Source organism: Solea solea, chromosome 13 (assembly GCF_958295425.1).
Source record: "Solea solea chromosome 13, fSolSol10.1, whole genome shotgun sequence".
Lineage (NCBI taxonomy): Eukaryota > Metazoa > Chordata > Actinopteri > Pleuronectiformes > Soleidae > Solea > Solea solea.
The window spans coordinates 18,610,365-18,629,027 of record NC_081146.1 but is presented as its reverse complement, the minus strand read 5'-3'; the positions used below and the strand labels follow the sequence as shown (position 1 = coordinate 18,629,027).

Below are 18,663 nucleotides of genomic sequence, written 5' to 3'. Positions count from 1 at the left end.
AAACTCAATTACATTCCTATTTGCCAAATAGGATGTTTGTCCTCTGTCGGCTTCCATACCCTCACCAGGAAGTTGCTGCAGTTCAATTCATTCCACACACACACAGCTCATGTTTGTGTTGCTGCATCACTTTTAAGTCATTTAATTCCGATATGCGTCGGAGAATTGAACCTCAAGCGACAGGCAACGAACCCGCCAATAAAAAGGTAATGTTGTGTTCACGCTCTCCAGCTGCTGATATAACTAGTGGGCTACACGTGACAACTCTGTTAGCCAGTTTCAGGTTGCTTGAAACCAACCGTTAAAGCGTCACGTTGACTCGTGTTTTCCTCGTTCTTATACTGGTCTTACAGTATTGACAACCTCTAAACAGTATCACACAGTGTTTCTCTCAGTTTTGTAGCGTGAAGAAGAGCAGAACTCCGTTTAAAAGCTGCAAAGCCAATGACTTATTTTATTATTTACAACGTAGCTAGAGTAAATGTTATCACTGTCTTGTCTGATACTCTAATATGTCTTCTACTGTTCTAGTTTGGTTAACCCAGATGATAAAAGCATATATGATTGCAGATCATCAGATCATCAGAACAGCTGAAACTCATAGATACAGTGCCTAACACATTTATTAGACCACCTGTACTAAAAACGAGAACATCTTTCAAAAACTTGTTTAAAACTAAAAATGTTATTGTTATTTATTTAGCAAATAACAAACAGAATTCAAATTTTTTGATCAGAAATCAAGCGTATTATTCAACCACTACTCATTTTCTGTTCAGGAATGAAAGTAAATAACTATAATTTGGCATCTTAATCAATAAATAATAATAATGTGCTTTACTATATTTTCTGTAAAACAGTAAATTTGAAAATTCATGAATAACAATAATCATGATATTTTTACTTCTTATAGAAACATAATGATTTTGATAATTAACAATGCTGTTAATTTAGGGCAGCTGTGGCATAAACTGTACATTGGGTGGTGCTCTAATAAATGTGTTAAGCACTGTACATTCATACAAACATACATTGCAGTGTGAATGTATGTCCATGTGTTAAAAAACCCAAAACATAGTCAAAACAAAGAAGGGTTATTTCAAATGTTAATCAAATTTTCAATATTGTTTTTAGACCACTTGGATACCAAGTATGTCTATTTCAGTTTATGTGACATCTGTTGTGTGCTACAGTCAGGGGCAATATATTAATCAAAGTAACAACACAATAAAGTTCTAAAAAAGAGGTATAACAATATATTTGAAATGTGCAATTGAAACAAGAGAAAATGCTGATAATTGCAATAAAGCTCTTGCTTATTTCTATGCACATTTTGACAGGGTATGATATGACAGAGGATGACGATCCTGGCTGACTTTACAGTTAAAAGAGAAATGGAGGAGGAATTGGCAATCAAAAAAAGGCAGAGAAATATAATAATAATAATTATACCTCTCCAACTCTATAGTTGGGGTAGGACATAAGTGTTTTACTTCTTCTCCTTCTACTTCTTTTTTTGGACTGGTAATGTTTACCTTAAAGTCACTCTGGATATGTTATATGAAACATGGTGTGTGACTCAAGTTTCCCGTTTTTCTTCTCTATGAAAACTAGGATGCAGCGGATAAAACACCTCCCAGTCAGGCTGAGACTAAAGGCAGATTGTCTTATACGTCTGTGCTCATAAACATCGGAAAGTTTTTACTTTTAATCATTGTCATCCCTCCATTCCTCAACTATGCATCACTGCAGAGAGAGGGACAGATGCTCCTGCCCAAAGGTTTGCTTATCTTAGTATCACATAATCATTGTTCTGTTTAGCTTTATTTCATACTTACTTGTAAAACAGTTTTTTAACTTCTTCAAGGAAAATGAAGAATTGTCTGTGACGTCTAATGTCTCTTTTCTTATTCATCTTCTCTTCAGATGGCCAGATTGTTGATATTAGTTTGGGTCAGCAGATGCATCTTTTGTGTAAAGGGCAGGGAAAACCAGTTGGTAATTATTATTTTGTTTATGTGTCATGAAATATATTCTGTGACCTTCTTGTGTCTGAGCTCAGTCTAACCATTGTGTTCTTGTTTAGTCATACTGGATGCTCCGACTGGAATGTCCTCAGACATTTGGTTTCATGTCCAAGAAAGTTTGGCCACACTAACAAAGGTGAGGAATATCACAGTTACTGTGTGGGTTGAAAATGTAGATTAAGCACGATATCAAGCCCTGACTATATATATATATATATATATATATATATATATATATATATATATATATATATATATAGTCAGGGTTATATATAACCCTAACCCCATATACATATATATATATATATATGCCAGTACCAAATATAAATAAAACATAGAGTGCTCAAAAGATTTTTTGCCATTTTGACTCGAAGTGGTTTACTCACAAACAGCCTCTCTCTCAAATGTCTCTGTGGAATCATGCAGATTTTGTTGTTGGCTGTCAGGGCCATGCAAGGACGGTCCTCGCAGTGGCCACATTATCTCTGTTCAACAAGCAGAAAGTCAAAGCTGACAGCCTGCCCCATGTATTTGTCTTAAATGTGACCAAAATTAGGTCACTGGCCTGTTGCAGAAGATCCTTCTGAACAACTGCATCACAACGGTTACATAAACCACTCCCCACTGCTCTGTTTCCACCTACACCTACTATTTTATCCTTCAGTGCAACGACAGCACATTTTAATGTGCCTTTACAGGGTAAGGAAAGGACAGGGTCATCACTGAACGTTTCTTAAATGTATGTGTAAGTGCCATGGTGTTATTAAAAAAGGCTGTGGTGTCCTTGTTTGTCTCATTGCTCAGGTTTGTACCTATGACAGAATGGGACTGGGCTTCAGTAAGCGAGTGATGCAGAATGAAACCACAGGAACTGAGAGAGTTTGGGGGATGTCAACAACTGGACGGTGAGAACATTTCTTTTTTTTTAAGAGTAATTCCCAAACAAATTAAATTCAGCTTAATACTAAAGCAAGAGTCCCTGAATTTGAAATAAATGCATACCAGTGGCCAATCAATAAATAAAGGTGTCTGAAAAAAACAACAAAAGCCGTGTTGGTAGCTCATGCATTATTGTAATAAAAAAAAAATAATAATACCTGTCATTTCATCTGGACCACATGGAATGATTGGCTGGGTTAGAGGAGGGATGAAAAACAGCAATTCATATTGCTTCTCATCATCAAAAGACATTGCTGATGTAGGTCAGGGATTGTGTCACCTGTGCAAGTGTATTATACAAAGCAAATTGGCATGTACGCTTCTGACCAACACTTTAATTAAAATGGTAGACTGAGACGAGCAGCACATCACATTTGAGAACCAGCAGATGTTGTGTTGTGGCTTGACGGATCTTTTTTATTTTTTGGATGAATACATTTTTTATTAGGTCAAAAAAATGTCAACTGACCTACATCCAGTACAATTTTCTTTTGTCTGACCAGAAAGCAAAATGTCCAAAGATATTATATAAACGACTTTACTCTGTATTGAAGAAAAGTCAATCGTTAACTTTAATTAGCAGCCTGATTGTCAAGATTTTTTTTTCTCATTGGACTCTGTAGATTGACTATTGGATTAATCAATCTGTAATTTCAGTTCTACCAATAACTGCATGGAGTGAAGGATAAGCTCTTAATGTGAACATTTCACGTTTGAATCTGTCAATTATACTGTGTCAAGTAAAGAAAGAAAAGAAATATATCCTGTTGCACCACAGTACAGTCAGCACTTCTATAACAGATGAAATGTAAACAGGGAATCAATATTTCCTTGATGAAGTAGCTGTTTGGGACTGAACAGCCTCATGTGTGTATGGACACCTCATATATTATCGCCTGTCCTCTGCCCTGCCCTGCGTCACACTGCGTTAGTTATGTTCCGGCCTCTAACACAGTAATGCACTTGTCAAATCTTAAGTACAAGGATGACCAGGTAGGATTTGCCAAAGGACGGTAACCTAGTTCACCTTGGCATCTAGCTCAGAGGCTGATTTGGCCAACCTTTTGAAATGCGAGCCGTTTCCCAGAGTTTAATAACTCAAGGACTTTGATGACTACTTGTCCTCAAGACTTTGTATTGATTTATTCACAAACCCAGGTCGCCAGATGGCTCTGGGTGGAGCTGCGACCTCTCGTATACTGATGATGCTCCGTCTGATGATACAGTATAAGTTTCCCGGTGATTGTACTGTGGTGTTATGAAGTGAATTTGTCCTTTTAAGTTTTTTGGGTTTTTTTTACATCTTAATACAGACCCTAATAAACCTGTTAACGAGCATATCAACGATTGATGAGATGTATTCCTGTTTCTCACTGGGAGTCTTTGTTCCACCTAAGTGAAAAATAGACCACCTGGCCCAGTTTGCAAAGTGTCCTGGTTTTGGTGCATATACAGATGAATGTTACTGTCTTCCAGGATGGTGGATGATCTGCACCGACTCCTGCAGGCTGCAGAGATTGCCAAGCCCTTCATCCTGGTGGGCTCTGAGCTTGGCGCACTCAATGGCAGATTCTACAGCCACATTCACGATGTGTAAGTATTATACAAGTATGGAAAACTGAAGCTAGATCGTTGCATTTGGGTTTGTAGCCTTCATTGAGCTCAGCATTTACACAGGGCAGGTAAAAGGCAAACAAATGAAATGCATTCGTGTTTGTATCATGGGAAATGTATAATGTGAAGGCACTATCGGTGAGCATTTTGATGTGGTGTTAACCAGGTCCCTCAGTCACAGCAAGAAGGTTCTTGGTTTGAATTATAGTTTGGTTTAGGTTACTTGAAGACAGAGTTGACCTTAGGTGTGAATGTTTTTGTTTGTATTTGGCTGGCAATTTGTTCATGGAGTACTTTGCACTTCCTAAACAGGGAAATGGGGTGCCTTTTTTTTCTAAAGTGCTTAAATTACTCCTAAGATTGTATAGTGATAATAAAATGAGAAGCAATTCCACAAGAAAAAAAGACATCCATGTTGGTAAGAACATACTTCAAATACACACATTATTAAAAATTCAGATTCAATTCTTCAGTTTTAGCATTAAGGCATCACTATGAAGGATTTGTACCCTAGTCCCCCTACCGCCAACCAGCCATGCAAGCTCAGGGCTGCAGATTCAGAATCAGGAGGTCTCTTCTTGTGTCTCACACGAAACACAAATTATTTCATGGCAATACACACTCACCCCCCTAGCCAGGAACCAGCTACAGGATCAAGGCAGCAATAGTGTTATTTTCTATGAGTGGACCAGAACTAACATTTGTTGAGCTGTCAGCCCCAATGCAAAAGGAAATCTTTAAAAACAGCAAAAAAAATAGTAAATGTTAATAGATGTTAATAAATGTTAATAGAACCCCACCAGTCTCTTTTAAATGGACACCAAACCTTTGTTCAAATTTAAAAATTGCTGTTTTTAAAATGTCTTTATAAAATATGTAATGAAGTCTCCCTCTAGCTCAAACTTAATACTGGATATTCCAGGGTCTTTCCCTACAACCCCATAACTCAGCTGATTCAGAGACAAGGTAGTGATTAATGTGACAGGTAGCCTGTATCAGGAATGAAAGATTTAGCATTTAATCAGGCACGATGTTGCAGATGTTAAGGGAGAAAATTAAATCGTGGTGAGTGGATGACACGTCTCGGAGTGGAAATATTGCTCCTGGAAGTGGTGTACGTGTGATTATCTGTCTGTGGGGACACAGAACAGACAAATGTACAGGACATGACAGAATGATGACTCCATCCATCTCACACTCATTAAGGTCCAGGCCAGGGGGGGTAAAGTTGACAAGGGTAGCCAATGAGTCTTGTCTCATCTGAGCGTATTTGTGTGTGCCCTCTCATTGTCCCTAGGCAAGTGACAGACCTGGTGCTGATTGATCCCCTTCCAGAGGACATTTTCGAGGAGGAGCAGTGGAAGGAGTACTGGTGAGTTTATAGGAAGATTCAGGGGGGCATATGAAGGACAGAGTTGGGGGGAATAATTAAGGGAGATGGGACCAAAGGATGAAAGGAAAGAGGAGAGAAGATGGCAAGATGATGGAGCATAAACTAGAAAGAGATGTGAAAAATCTGATTCAAACGATTGAATAGAAGCGCTTGGAAAGGAGCGAAGAGGATGATAAGGAGTTTTGAAGGGTATAATGGAGCTGATTAAAAAGCGAGTCACGAGGAGGAGAAAAATAAAAAATTAAATGTGTGAAGAAAGAGAGGATTAGGACAAGGGGCAGACAGACAGAAGAGCGACAGAGATGATAGCATAATTCACATATGAGACTCCAAACCTCTCCTTTATTGGTTTTCATGGTCATAATGGCTTGATTGTCTTTGTTGGGTGGGGCTCGTTAGTGTGATTAATTGGAGGCCAAAGAAACTCATTAGCTGATTGCACTCTTTTAGCATGAAAGACACGAGTCGAGAGAGGGTTGTGGCTGACTGACAAAGTGTTAACACTGCTTTAAACCTCTAGATGAGATCCACGTCAAGTGGTGCTCATTGTCACATTGTACATCTCATTATGCATTAATTATCATATAAGGGGGTGGGTTGTTATTAATAACTAGAGTGTCGAGGAGACCTGTTAGAAGTGTCAATTATGCAAAAGTGATCCTGTGAAATCTTATATAATATTTGAAAGCAACAACAAAGCAAATGCTCCTTGAGGATGCCCACAGTAAAAGTTCTTCCTGGCTCTTTAAATCCAACCATATGATCAGAAAGACTAATTAATTAGTCTGACTTTTTTTTGCCATTGTCTGATCATAGCACCTCCTTTTTCTGGCCTTTTCTCCTTATGTTGAGGAGTTCAGCACATTAGCATGTTTTACTGTCTCACTTTGCTTTGTACTAGTACATTGTTGCTGCCAATAACAGAGCCAGGGCTGTGTGGTAACACACAAAGAACAGAAGAATCACTGACTATACCATAATGACTCAACAGAAGTTTCTTTCAAAGTAGTATTTAGAAAATTGGAATGAGCACATTCTTATACAGTTATGGTGACATCCTTTTGGATACATTTAGGGGTTTAACTTTGACCTTTGTATCATTTGGGCCTTTATATCTATAAGATCTCTGGGGCAGTAGATAAGAACTGTTGCTCATTTTTGGGTTTGTATATGATCACTTACTTAATTTGTTTTAGTTCTTAATGGTTTGGCACCATCTTACCTAGATACCTTATCTTCTTTTTCTTCACATCATAGATGTTTTTCATTCACATAATCCAAACGTTTATGTAATGCAGATGGTATGTATCATTATACGTGCGTATCATCTGCACATAATATGCATTTTATATTTAACAGTCATAGCATATCATTGATAATTTAATTATTTATTTAAGATATTGAAGCGACATTGTAATTTGTGTGCACAACTGCTGTAATGCTATATCCTCCCAATATTTGAAGTAGCGATGAATGCGGTGGACCCAGTTCTGTCAAGACAAGTAGTAATAAATAATTTATTATGTGGTGATTTAGAATCACCAAGGAGTTTCAACCAGTGCAACTTGGGGTGATATTATGTGCTGTGATATGCCCGAAAGTGTTATGGCAGAATCAAATAATAACATTTTTAGGAGTGACTGGGTGACATTTGTTCCATAAACCAACAGTTGCTGGCCGTTAATGCAAGTAGAAGTAGAACCTGATAAGAAAAAGATCCCTGAAAATGGCCTAATTTGTACGTGACTCATAGTGGAGCGGCTGCATTTATCAGGGGTATGTGTCCAATTATCCTCTGATTAATACGCATTCATTTCACCGCATACGTGATAGTGTAGTCACAATCCAATTACTCTATGGAGAAGCTACAGAGAAATGAAATGAACCAAAGACTCTACATTTACTCTGTGAGAAAAAAAACAATTTTATCATCCGTGTCGGATTTCCATGCAGGAGCCAAAATAGAAACGGGGATGGGATATGATTATATGATGATGCTGAACAACAACAGGCATCCTGACATTCCTACATCCCAGTGTCATTGGCATCATTGGTGCTGGCATGCTTTTCTTCCTGTTGTCTCTCTTGAAGATACGGTTGTATTAGCTGTCAGAGGTTTTACAGTGTTTGGTGCACAAGATAAGTAATGCTGAGGGGAGAAGTGCTGCACCTGAGCAGGATTGTGAGGAGACTGTATCAGCTTTGCACTGGGACTGGAGGATTTACACATCAAAGACCTGCTCATTAACAGAGGCTCACTCCCAGAATTAGTTTGGCTACATCCTACAAAATGATTTGCCATCATCTCCTGAGAGTGATATTTCCATGTGCGTTTGCACAGACATTCACTTGTGTGCGATTCGCTCCAAGGGGTCAAATTTCTTATTTGGGATTTTCTTCTGCAGACATGGTAGCATGTGTCTCATTTCCTTGCAGGCACAGATAATGCTTTCTGATGGAAAAACCAAGCAGAGGTTCTAGCTTCAGAGATTAGGAGAAGCCCCAGTGTATATGTGGATAAATTACATTCAAAGAATTTAGAGCCATGGCTTTGAGTCAACCTGCAATGTCAAACTCTTTGTATGAGTAGCACAATCAGAAGAAGCTCAACACGTCTTTACTTCAGGATCAGCTGTAATAATCTCTACATGATGGACCTGCTTTTTTGCACGTGTTCTGTTCATATGGTGTTGAACAGCCCTGGGCCTAGGCTGTTTCTACTAGCTCTCCAGAGTCAGTCATGCTGAACAGCCCGACATTCTTATGGTCCTACTGAGTTGGTGTCATGTTGACTCTGGGTAACCTGGGATTGTCTTTGCCAATCAAGTAGAGTGGACGTATAGAGGATATATATTTACTGCACTGTTCTTTCTATATTGTTATAAAGACTACAGTAGCTTCTGGCTTTGACTATATTTGCTCCCCGTATACATTATAAATGTAGGTAAATGACGTCTTGAATGCTGCCCTGTGGAAAACCCTGCTGTGGTTGCCCTTTGTTGTATTTCCACACATAAAAATAACACTGAGGGTCAAGCTTAAACTACTAAAAACGTGTGTCTGCATACTTTTGTCCACTTTGAGAGGGTGTGTGAGAATATTAGACTAATTTACCCCATGGGGAACATATTTGAGCAGAGGGCAAACACAGTAGGGAATGCTGGTTGATTGGCAAACTGTCTGTTTTAATGTACAGACAGTTTAGGAGGTGAGTCACACTGTATTTAGTGTGACTCACTCTGCGTCTCGCGTCTTTTAGTGTCAGCTGTCGGTGGTTAATTTAGTTTTGTTTTTTACTATAATTCGCACTGTATGAGTTTGATGCTGAGACATTTTCGCTTTTCATTTTTGTCCGTGTAACATAAGAATTTCATGTGTGATGGTTTTACGTGACGCTTTTAAGTGGCTGCTGAAAGAGCACATGAGGAAATAAGTTTCTCATTGTGTGCCTTACATCTGCGGCTGCAGGCATGGACAGATGCCTGATTGAGTTATGGGTCCCAAAATGAAAACAACGCTTTCTGTCCCATTCATCATCCTACCTGTCATTAATATGCTCAGCAAGGCCTGCACATAAACACACATACACAGTTCTAATTACATAAACATTTATACAGGTGCATACTGTACAGTGTGTATGAACCACACACACACACACACACACACACACACACACACACTCACACACTCACACACACACACACTCTCTCTCAAATTAAACTCACAGCTTGCTGCTGCGTGTAGCAGATAGGCATATTTTGCAGCGTTGCACACCTGGAGCCCACTCTGTATGACAGGCAGCGTATGACTGTCACTTTGACTGACGAGTGCTCCGAGTCACACTACTGCTGCATTCCCTTTGATTTATAAACCAGACAGAGTTTAATATCGAGGCCAAGGAGGAGTGACTCTCCCTTACCCACAGCATTTTGTTCAGGATAGATTTACATACATACCCAAGTCCTCCTCTCCTCTCCTCTCCTCTCCTCGTACAGACCACTCACTTCTAAGACGTATCAATTATACTTAGATGGCACACTAATTAAGTGACATTATGCAATTTCTGAGCATTTGCTTGCTGTCTCTGTCCGTTCCATCTTGGTCAACAGTAGCAGCCAGTGATGACATATCCACATATCCAGTCGCCCCTCAGAGCGCATTCCATTTTACCTTGTTCAATAACCCAGTGGAGCACATCTCTGCTCTAAAGCCCTCCAGGAATCCTCAGCAGAGATTGACAGCAATCACCCGACTATGGACTGAAAGAGGGAGGGGGATGGAAAAAATAGTGAAACATAGTAAAAGTTAGGACGGCAAGAAATAAACGTATGTTTTTTTTCTTTTTTCTAAACATGGGAAAGAAGTACTTTTTTCATCCCTGTCAGCTTTTACACAGAAATATCTCAAAGAAAAACAAAAATTATTGTTAAAGAGATGTTAACAATGTGATGTTATAAATATAGACTGTATACCATTAATACCATTAATTATATTGTACAGCATACTTTATGCCATGATATGCCGGCCTCAGTGTAAAAACATGACTAGGATTATAAAACACAAATTCCATATGCATTTGGTGTCATACGTGAGCAAGCGCTGCTGTATTTGACCCTGCGGGCTGCAACAGCGTGTGATTCATTATGCTACTTACTGTGGCTCAGTAATGTGGCCCCCAGTGTGTCAGCCGCGTCCCTCACTCTTCTCCTGACTCAGCTGCACCCCCACCTCCTCACGAGATCCCACCCCCCCATCTAGAGACTCCCAGACGAATCAGGAATGCCAATTAATTGTAATTAGAACCACTGTAAGCGTAACTATTGCTGTTATGCTCTACTAATGAAGAAGGGCTGCCACGGCCCCTGTGTACTTACCCCAGTGTAATCTATAGTATTGATGCAGGCAGGAAGACTTCAAGGAGCAGGCTGGTAATGTTGGTATCGGCTGTGGTGCAAGACTGACACCTTGTGTTCATACGGAGTATTGCTCCTCTGAATTGAAACGTTCCTGTTTAAATCAATTCAACTTACTTTTCACAATACTTTTACCTGTTTTGGTTCAAAACTAGTCCACATCTCATTTGTTTAACTCTTTGAAAAGCGAGTGAGTAATAATAGTATAATGTGTAAGAGGATCTCATTTTTCTTCATTAGCAAAATATACCATGAAGAAGAATGTTGCTCTAGTTTTTGTATTGTACTTCACACACGATGGTAAAAAGCATGACACTTTTATGAGATTGCTCTTGTGTGCTGTAGAGATTTTATTTGATCGGCTCTGCCTGTTTTCCGAAGGTCAGATTGAGCTTGTCTTGTTGTGAAGGTGTGTTTTACTGTCACAAATAAAACCTGTGGAGAGAAGGACGGAAATGTCAAATAGGAACAAAGAAATCTGTTGAGTAAAGTGTCCTCTGTTTATAGAACGCTGAAAACTAGAGCAGTGGGGTAAGTCTGTCACCGACAGTTTTCACCTTTCAGATTTTGTTTGTAGTATAAAAATACCGTATATTAGCTGTGGGAATGACTTTTTCTTTCCTCACAGTTGTTGCAGTTTCACATTTTCATCATATTCAAAATGATGCAGATTGTAAAATATAGTAGAATCACATTATTGACTCTTTTATTTTTTTAAGGTGTGTGTGCTTAATTAGAAGAAAATGATCCAATGTGTCCCAAAGCATGTTATTATAAATTGCTTCAACTTATTTAAAATATATTTATATACAAACATCAGTATAAGAGATCAAACTGACTCTTAGAGATTGGTGTACATAATCAGGAGTGGGGGCCAAAGGAGCATTATTACAGTAAAAAGATTAAGCATTTTAAAAACCGGTATCCATTAAATCATTAAACTGGTTTCTATTTTTGAGTTAAAACTGAAGACGATGCTTAATTGTGGTTTTAACAGTTGTTAAACAGAGAACATTTCAACACCCTGAGGTCAAACATCCAAAACAGTTATGTGTTGTCAATGTACAAGAATAAATATTGAACCGTTGCTATACTGCCTTAGAAGAAAATGTCTTTTAGTGCAGTAATAATTTAAACCATTTACAACCTGGGTACATTGATTGAAGATACGATTATAAAGTCATAGTCATTTTCTAGTCGAGCTTCATGTAATATTCCATGTTAAAATGTTCTCTACTCATTGTAATAGTTGGCAGAAGCTCATGTAATAGTTCGTGTTTTGTGTGTGAGCAGGATCTCAGGTAACTGAGGCCCTGCATATGAAATGAGATGATAATGAGGAGGAGGAGGAGGCGAGCCTTATCACTACAGGGCCAAATTCCAACAGTGAATTGCGCAGTTGTAACAAAAGTAACAGAGCATCCATTCAGCCTGCACTAATCCAGATGGGAAAGTCAAACAGCAGAAAGTCCACAGCACAAACTCATTTCATCACTTTATTAATTTAGATATTGCCTCCACGCTCCTGTGGGGAGAAAAAAAAAAAAGAGCCCCTCTGAAATGACCAACATCGGTGAGGCGTTTTGCTCTACATGGTTCCCCCACCTCGTCTCCTCCCGTTATCTGTTTAATTCATCCCACCAATCTTGGCTGTCTTTACCCACTAAATTTCCCTTTGACACGCATGCCTTGCTTCGCATAATCCTCACTCCGAGGCAGAATTAAAAATGGAAAAAAAAAAGAGGAGGGAATAGGACAGGTGGCTGGAGAATCCTTGAAATAATGTTCAGTGCCAGACCCAGGAATGATTTGACCAGATTTAAACTTGGGGGCAGATAGGCAGACTCCCCCCCCCTTTATTTTTTGGAATCAAGGAGTATGAAAAGGGTGACAGGTGGAAAATGTGCAGAGACTGAGAAGTACCGCAAGAGTCAGGTCAAAGAGTTGATTCTAAATTGTGGTGCCAGAATGACTTCAGGGGGAAATTGTGGCAAGGAAGATGAGAATGTCAAAACATCACTCTCTGGAGGTCTGATTTGAAAAGTTTTCTCCGTTTGCCGAAGACTGAAAATTACAACAGTCAACCCCCCCCCCCCCCCCGCGCATATCCATTATTGACCTGTAGAGACTCTTTCTTGTTCCATGAATATGGCAGATAAGTTATCTCGTGCAGCCATTTGTTGCCGTTGAACCACCATTCTCTCGCTGCTTCTGTCGGCTTTATCTGACCAATCAGTGCTGACATGCTTTGCCGGAGGAGAGGTGGATATTTCGAGCCACAGTCCTTCGGGTTGCAGCAACAAATCATATCAACAATGGATGAAATGGGTTCTTTTACACATGAAAAGTGCATGTTTATGATGGAGGTTTGATATGAGCAATGGCAAAGATGCTGCGCTGAACCCCGCCTCTTGTAAAATCTTGTACCATGACCGAAGATACTTTTAAGAGTCCATGTTCAGTATTCATACATTTCATAGAATGAAAACAGACTGAATTTTAACATATATTGGCATGTGTCATGTCTTAAATTAAGCATATTATGCTGACAACTTGAAATTAGTTTTTCACTGTTTCTGTTTAAATTTTTATTTAAGACTAATGTATCAAAGAAAATTATAACCAGTTAATCAGTTGTTGATAGTTGTCAATGAGGTAGGTTAAAATGAAGTTGGGAGAAATTGCAGGAACACAGGGACATGGTGCTACTTGTCCGGCCCAGATAAGGAGTAAGACTAAAACAGAGATGAGTGTCTCCTGGTGCACGGGGGCTAATCAACACTGTGTTGGCTGAATGCAGGTGCAGGTGCAGGCTTCGCGGCACGGCAATGGCGGCTTCAGGCATGCGGTACTATTGATTGGGCTCCACAGGCTGAGACCAGCCAATTCAGAGCACCATTGAGCCGAGACCGATTGGGCCTCCTGAGTTACAAAATCCCACAGCTCTTCGTCTTTCATCTGCCAAAAAAAAAGAAAAGCTACTTGTCATTCCCCAGGCAAATGTTTTCAGAGAGAAAGTTTGAAATTTGGGTTGAAAAAGAGTCACGGTGGGCAAATAAGATATTGGAACTTGCTCAAATATCTGTAATCATGAAATCAACCTTGTTGTAATGACTGTGTTTATCATCTACAGTTTCATGTCTGAACAACAAGTACAGGAAAGACAACCAGTGATGGAGACGCACTAGTACATTTTATCAGTAGTTGGCAAGTGACAATGCTCCTCATGGAGCCACCTTCGGGTCTGTGGTCATTTAAACGTCCTTTAACACACTGTTTATGAATTTAAGGATCACTGTCTCTTTTAGCTCTGCTTCCAAAAACTAGCAGGTGGCACTTGACTGTGGAAACGCTCTGATGAAACGCTTTCGAAAATGTTTTTTGACAGACAAACAAAAGCACTAGATGATAAACACAAGGCGTTTAAAAGGCTTATTGGTGAAGCATTCCCCTCTACTGGATACCCTATACCTCAAATTCAAGCAAGTTTATTTATGTATTAGGAGCAACATACCACATACAAAATACAACATGTATAGTGATTAATGCAGTTTATAACTTAAATGAATACACTTTATACTATGAATGGTGAGTCTGCCAGTTGTGGTACACAAAGCCAAAGACAAATAACATTTATTATCAGAATGCCTGCCACTATATTATATCAGTGTTGTGGTTTTGACTTGCTCTACCACCTGGTGGTTCAAAATTATGTGAAGCTTCACCGACTGTTAGTTTAAATGTACAGTATCTATGTGTTTTTGTTCAGGTATGGGAAGCTGCTGCCGTCATTCCAAACCAGGCAGTTTTCAGCAGCCACAGGCCTGAGTCGCATGCTGATAATCCTGGGCGCAATGGAACCAGCCGTCAATGGTGAAGGTGTCACAGAGGAGGTCGTCCAGCGCCAGGTCAGCACTATGTGCACACGCACACACACAGTCATATCACAACGAAGCATGTCTTAAAGGTTGTGACAGTGATTCTTAAACAAATGTCATCCTCAAAGTTGCACAGTAGGTCAAGAGGTAATTCATATACATAATCAGCAATCAGTGTAAAAAAAGGTGTTCTAATTGCAGAGATGGTGAATTGTTTATAGTTTAAAGACTAAAATTTGTTCTCCTAGACTGAACTTCCTTTACATAAATAACAAACATGGAAGAAAAACTAATAGTAGCACACTAGTCATTTCAATGTAAACGCACCTTGTTTGCTCTACAGCCACATGATGGTGCTAGTGCTAGAATAATCCTGCCACCTCCTCCTCCTCCTCGGTAGAGATACGAGTGGATTATGATTGCAGGCGCATTTGTCTTCATATTGTCAGAGACTGTGAATTTGGCATGATATGACACCAGACATCCTTTTTTAAATAAATGAAAATTGAACTCATTTCTGGGGCTGACATGACGCCCGCAAACGCACTGCGTCTTTGGATGCCTTCTATATTGTTAAACTCAACCTTTTGACAGGCCATACAGTCTGTGAGGAAACGGCTGTTAATATAAGCTACAAGGTCTTTGCGGTGTATTGCAAATTGGCTTTTTTTTCCCCTGCTCTGATCTGCTGTGAATCTCTTTAAAAGTAGCATATGGTTGTGGCATGTGTGTCTGTCTTAAAGGCCTGTAGTCATTTTTTTTCCCCCTTGCAATGGAAAAGCATCCCAGGCAGAAATAGAGTAATTGACTGTGGTGATGAACAACAGCCAATATCTTAGGGGAACATGAGGTGGTGCTCTCTGTAGAATGACATTTTATTTTAGCATCGAAGTGAAGGTTCCAAACATTCATGTAGGGTCCATTAGGGACACACACACAAAGAGAGATTATTGCAGGGAAGCTCATTTTGTGGCCGTCTATTACATAGGAAGCCATAAAATCCTCCTATACTTTCTTTTGTCTCTTAATTTAGAGAAACAAGTCACACTCAAGTGGCACTCTGTGAGTGCTTAGTGACATCCGTTTAGTCTTCAATGTTTTTCCACAGCTGTCTTCATGATGCAATGACGCCTGCATCCGGGAGAATGTGAACACTTCGTTAAGACGCCTTGTTCTCTGCTGCCAGCCACCCACGATTTGATGGCAGTAGTGATGAGGGACCTATTTCAGCTTTTCAAGTATTACAGTTGTTGCCAAGGAGATAAGGACATCATTGTGCTTGAATTCTCCAAGGACAGAGAAAGGTTTTGTAGACAGGCTAGTGAAGGTTACAATGTGTACACACACAGACACACACACACACACAGACACAGACACACAAATGCTCACTGAACTCAATAGAGCATGCAGTCCATTTCTCAAGGGCATGTTCTGTAACCACTGCTTAATTGAACTGGAGCAGAATTGTTTGCCGCTATGTTACCGGCACCAAAGCTATTTGGTCTCATCACAGTACAAGTGGTCTTCTCCTCAATATGAAAATTCCCATCTATGCTGGTAGCTTGGTGAACTTGACGTGCCCCGAGCTAAAGAATCATGGAACTGACGCTGAGATTTCTGTGATGTGATAAAAGTGGCTGCAATTTTTTTTCTTCTGCAACAGTCACTGCAATCATATTGTCTTGGTTTAGAAATGCTATTTTGCATTTTTCCCCAATTTCCATAAGAACATTTAGTTTAGTGAAGTGCACCTAATTTAGTAGTACACAGAGTTCTCTGGCAGTGTGTGTTACTATTTGTCTGTACTATCAACCGTGACATGGATCACTTTCCATCAGTGTACAATAATATTAATAATAATAATAATAATAATAATAATAATAATTCATTTCATTTCATTTATAAAGCACTTAACATTTTTTTTAAATCTCAAAGTGCTACTTAGGCAGGTTAAAAGCAGGTTAAAAGCACATATAATACATATGATTACCTAAAAAGAAATGTCTTCAGTCCTGTATGACACACATCAAGTATATTGCATTGGTAAAACTTTTATATTGGATGTGTTTTACACATGTATCCAAGCCAATGTATTGCTCATTCTGCTTTGTTTTTGTTTTACCTGTAAAGCTTCTTTCGTGTCTTGTCTGCCTTCACTTGAATGAAAGAGTTTTATATTTGGTGACTGATCAGTCTTCTGTCTCTCTCTCTCCTAAAGAAATACCTACTAAGTAACCCTGCCCATCAAAGCAGTGCAGTGGAGGAGCACTACTTTCTGAATGAAAGTGCAGCTCAAGTAAGGTATGACAATTTTGTTCAGTTCTGCTACTTTAATGTGGAAATTGAAAGTCAGAATAAGCGGGGAAACATGTGTATTCCTGTGTTTTTATTTTTTATGTCATGAAGGGACATCACAAAGTTTAAGCCCCTCTCCAGCCGGGTGTCAGTGAGTGTGATCACTGGCGATCACTTTGACAAGCAAATACCAGAGCACCTAAACCAGGTTAGGTTGTTGACAACCCCCAAGTCTTGCACAGTGACTGAACAATATGGTGATAACTGTTGTGTGTTAAACCCCCATATTAAATAATATTTCCCCCACACCAGATGGTAGCTAAGCTTCAAAAGAAGTTTCTGGAGGAGTCCTATCCATCAGCCAATCACATTCACATTAAAGGAGAAGACCGACGAATGATCTACAAGAAGCCATCTGCCATCATCCAGCACCTGCGGAGGATAGTGAACCAGCAACAAGCCAAAGAGCAGAGCCAGTGACCCAAAATGTAACTATAACTCAGACCTGGACAAGAGAGTAGTTGAATATGTTTTAAATATTCAATAAAAAAAGAAAAAAAATGATATCTTTCCCTGATACAATCTGTAGATGTTGTCTAGATGTCTGCTAAGGTTCTCCAGGGAGTCCATTTTAGAACATATTTTTTGCACTGCTTTTTCTCATTGGAAGCTTTTTAATTGAAGATAGCTGAAGGGAATTTGGTGTGATGAAATACTTGCCGTGGAATATTCAGAAAATCTAATCTTTCACATTGTTATTCCAGTCTCTTTACCTGATTGGCCGGTGCCAAAAATTAATGCATTACTCCATATCAATCTAAAGGCCACACATTTCACTGCACAACCTGATTCTTTTTTATCTCATCCGCTTCTGTCTCAATGCTCTGCCATGTTATATAGCCCCAGGCAACGGTACATTGAGTTCCTCTGTCTGCTGCATCAGCTTCATTATTTGATATATGCATATAACTGAGTTACATTACTATCAGACACAAAGCCCTATTTTTAATTGTATAAATTACAAACAGACAAATAGGGCTAGCAAACCTAATGTTGCATTTTTGTTAACAAATCTTGATGTAGCTTTGTGTCTGTTTTTAACTGGAAGACGTGCACTGTGTGAAAGAAAGGCCAGGCGACATTGGTTTATCCTGAGGATTTAAGTTTAATTATGACACCACATCAAAATAAAAATTTCCAACAGATCTGGAATTTAATTCCATCCATATACATGCATAGCAACAACGTTTTAAGAAACATTTTCTCCCATAATCAGGACATTGGAATGATCATTTTACATCAGTATCCCCACTGACCTCCCACCCTTCTTGTTCATCAGCAATAAACGTAATTCTTGTACAGTTTCTTTTTTTTCCCTCTGGGGTTACAAATAATTATATGCACAGTCCCCATTTCATAATACTGCTTTCAGTAATGTTCCCCCATTTACAAAGTATTGCATTGAGAGCAAATTGCAAAAAGGGAGACCAAAGTGTATCATCAAACAGAAATACGAGTACTATACAAGAATGCTGCCATCCTCATGAAAACATCCACATCTGAGTTGAAGAAAAGAGACAGGGACAAACAGCCACAAATGTTTG

The 18,663-nt window shown here is 39.2% G+C and overlaps 1 protein-coding gene across 1 annotated transcript; it reads left to right on the top strand.

Moving 5' to 3' along the window:
• Positions 1-71: 71 nt before the first annotated feature.
• si:dkey-122a22.2 (uncharacterized) lies at positions 72-18,264 on the top strand. The gene is made up of 11 exons (XM_058648142.1): positions 72-206; positions 1,615-1,780; positions 1,927-1,998; positions 2,087-2,163; positions 2,832-2,932; positions 4,443-4,559; positions 5,878-5,952; positions 14,656-14,794; positions 16,983-17,065; positions 17,171-17,267; positions 17,372-18,264. The coding sequence occupies exons 1-11, from the start codon at positions 153-155 to the stop codon at positions 17,537-17,539; spliced, it is 1,149 nt and encodes a 382-aa protein (XP_058504125.1). The 5' UTR covers positions 72-152; the 3' UTR covers positions 17,540-18,264.
• The last annotated feature ends 399 nt before the right edge of the window (positions 18,265-18,663 follow it).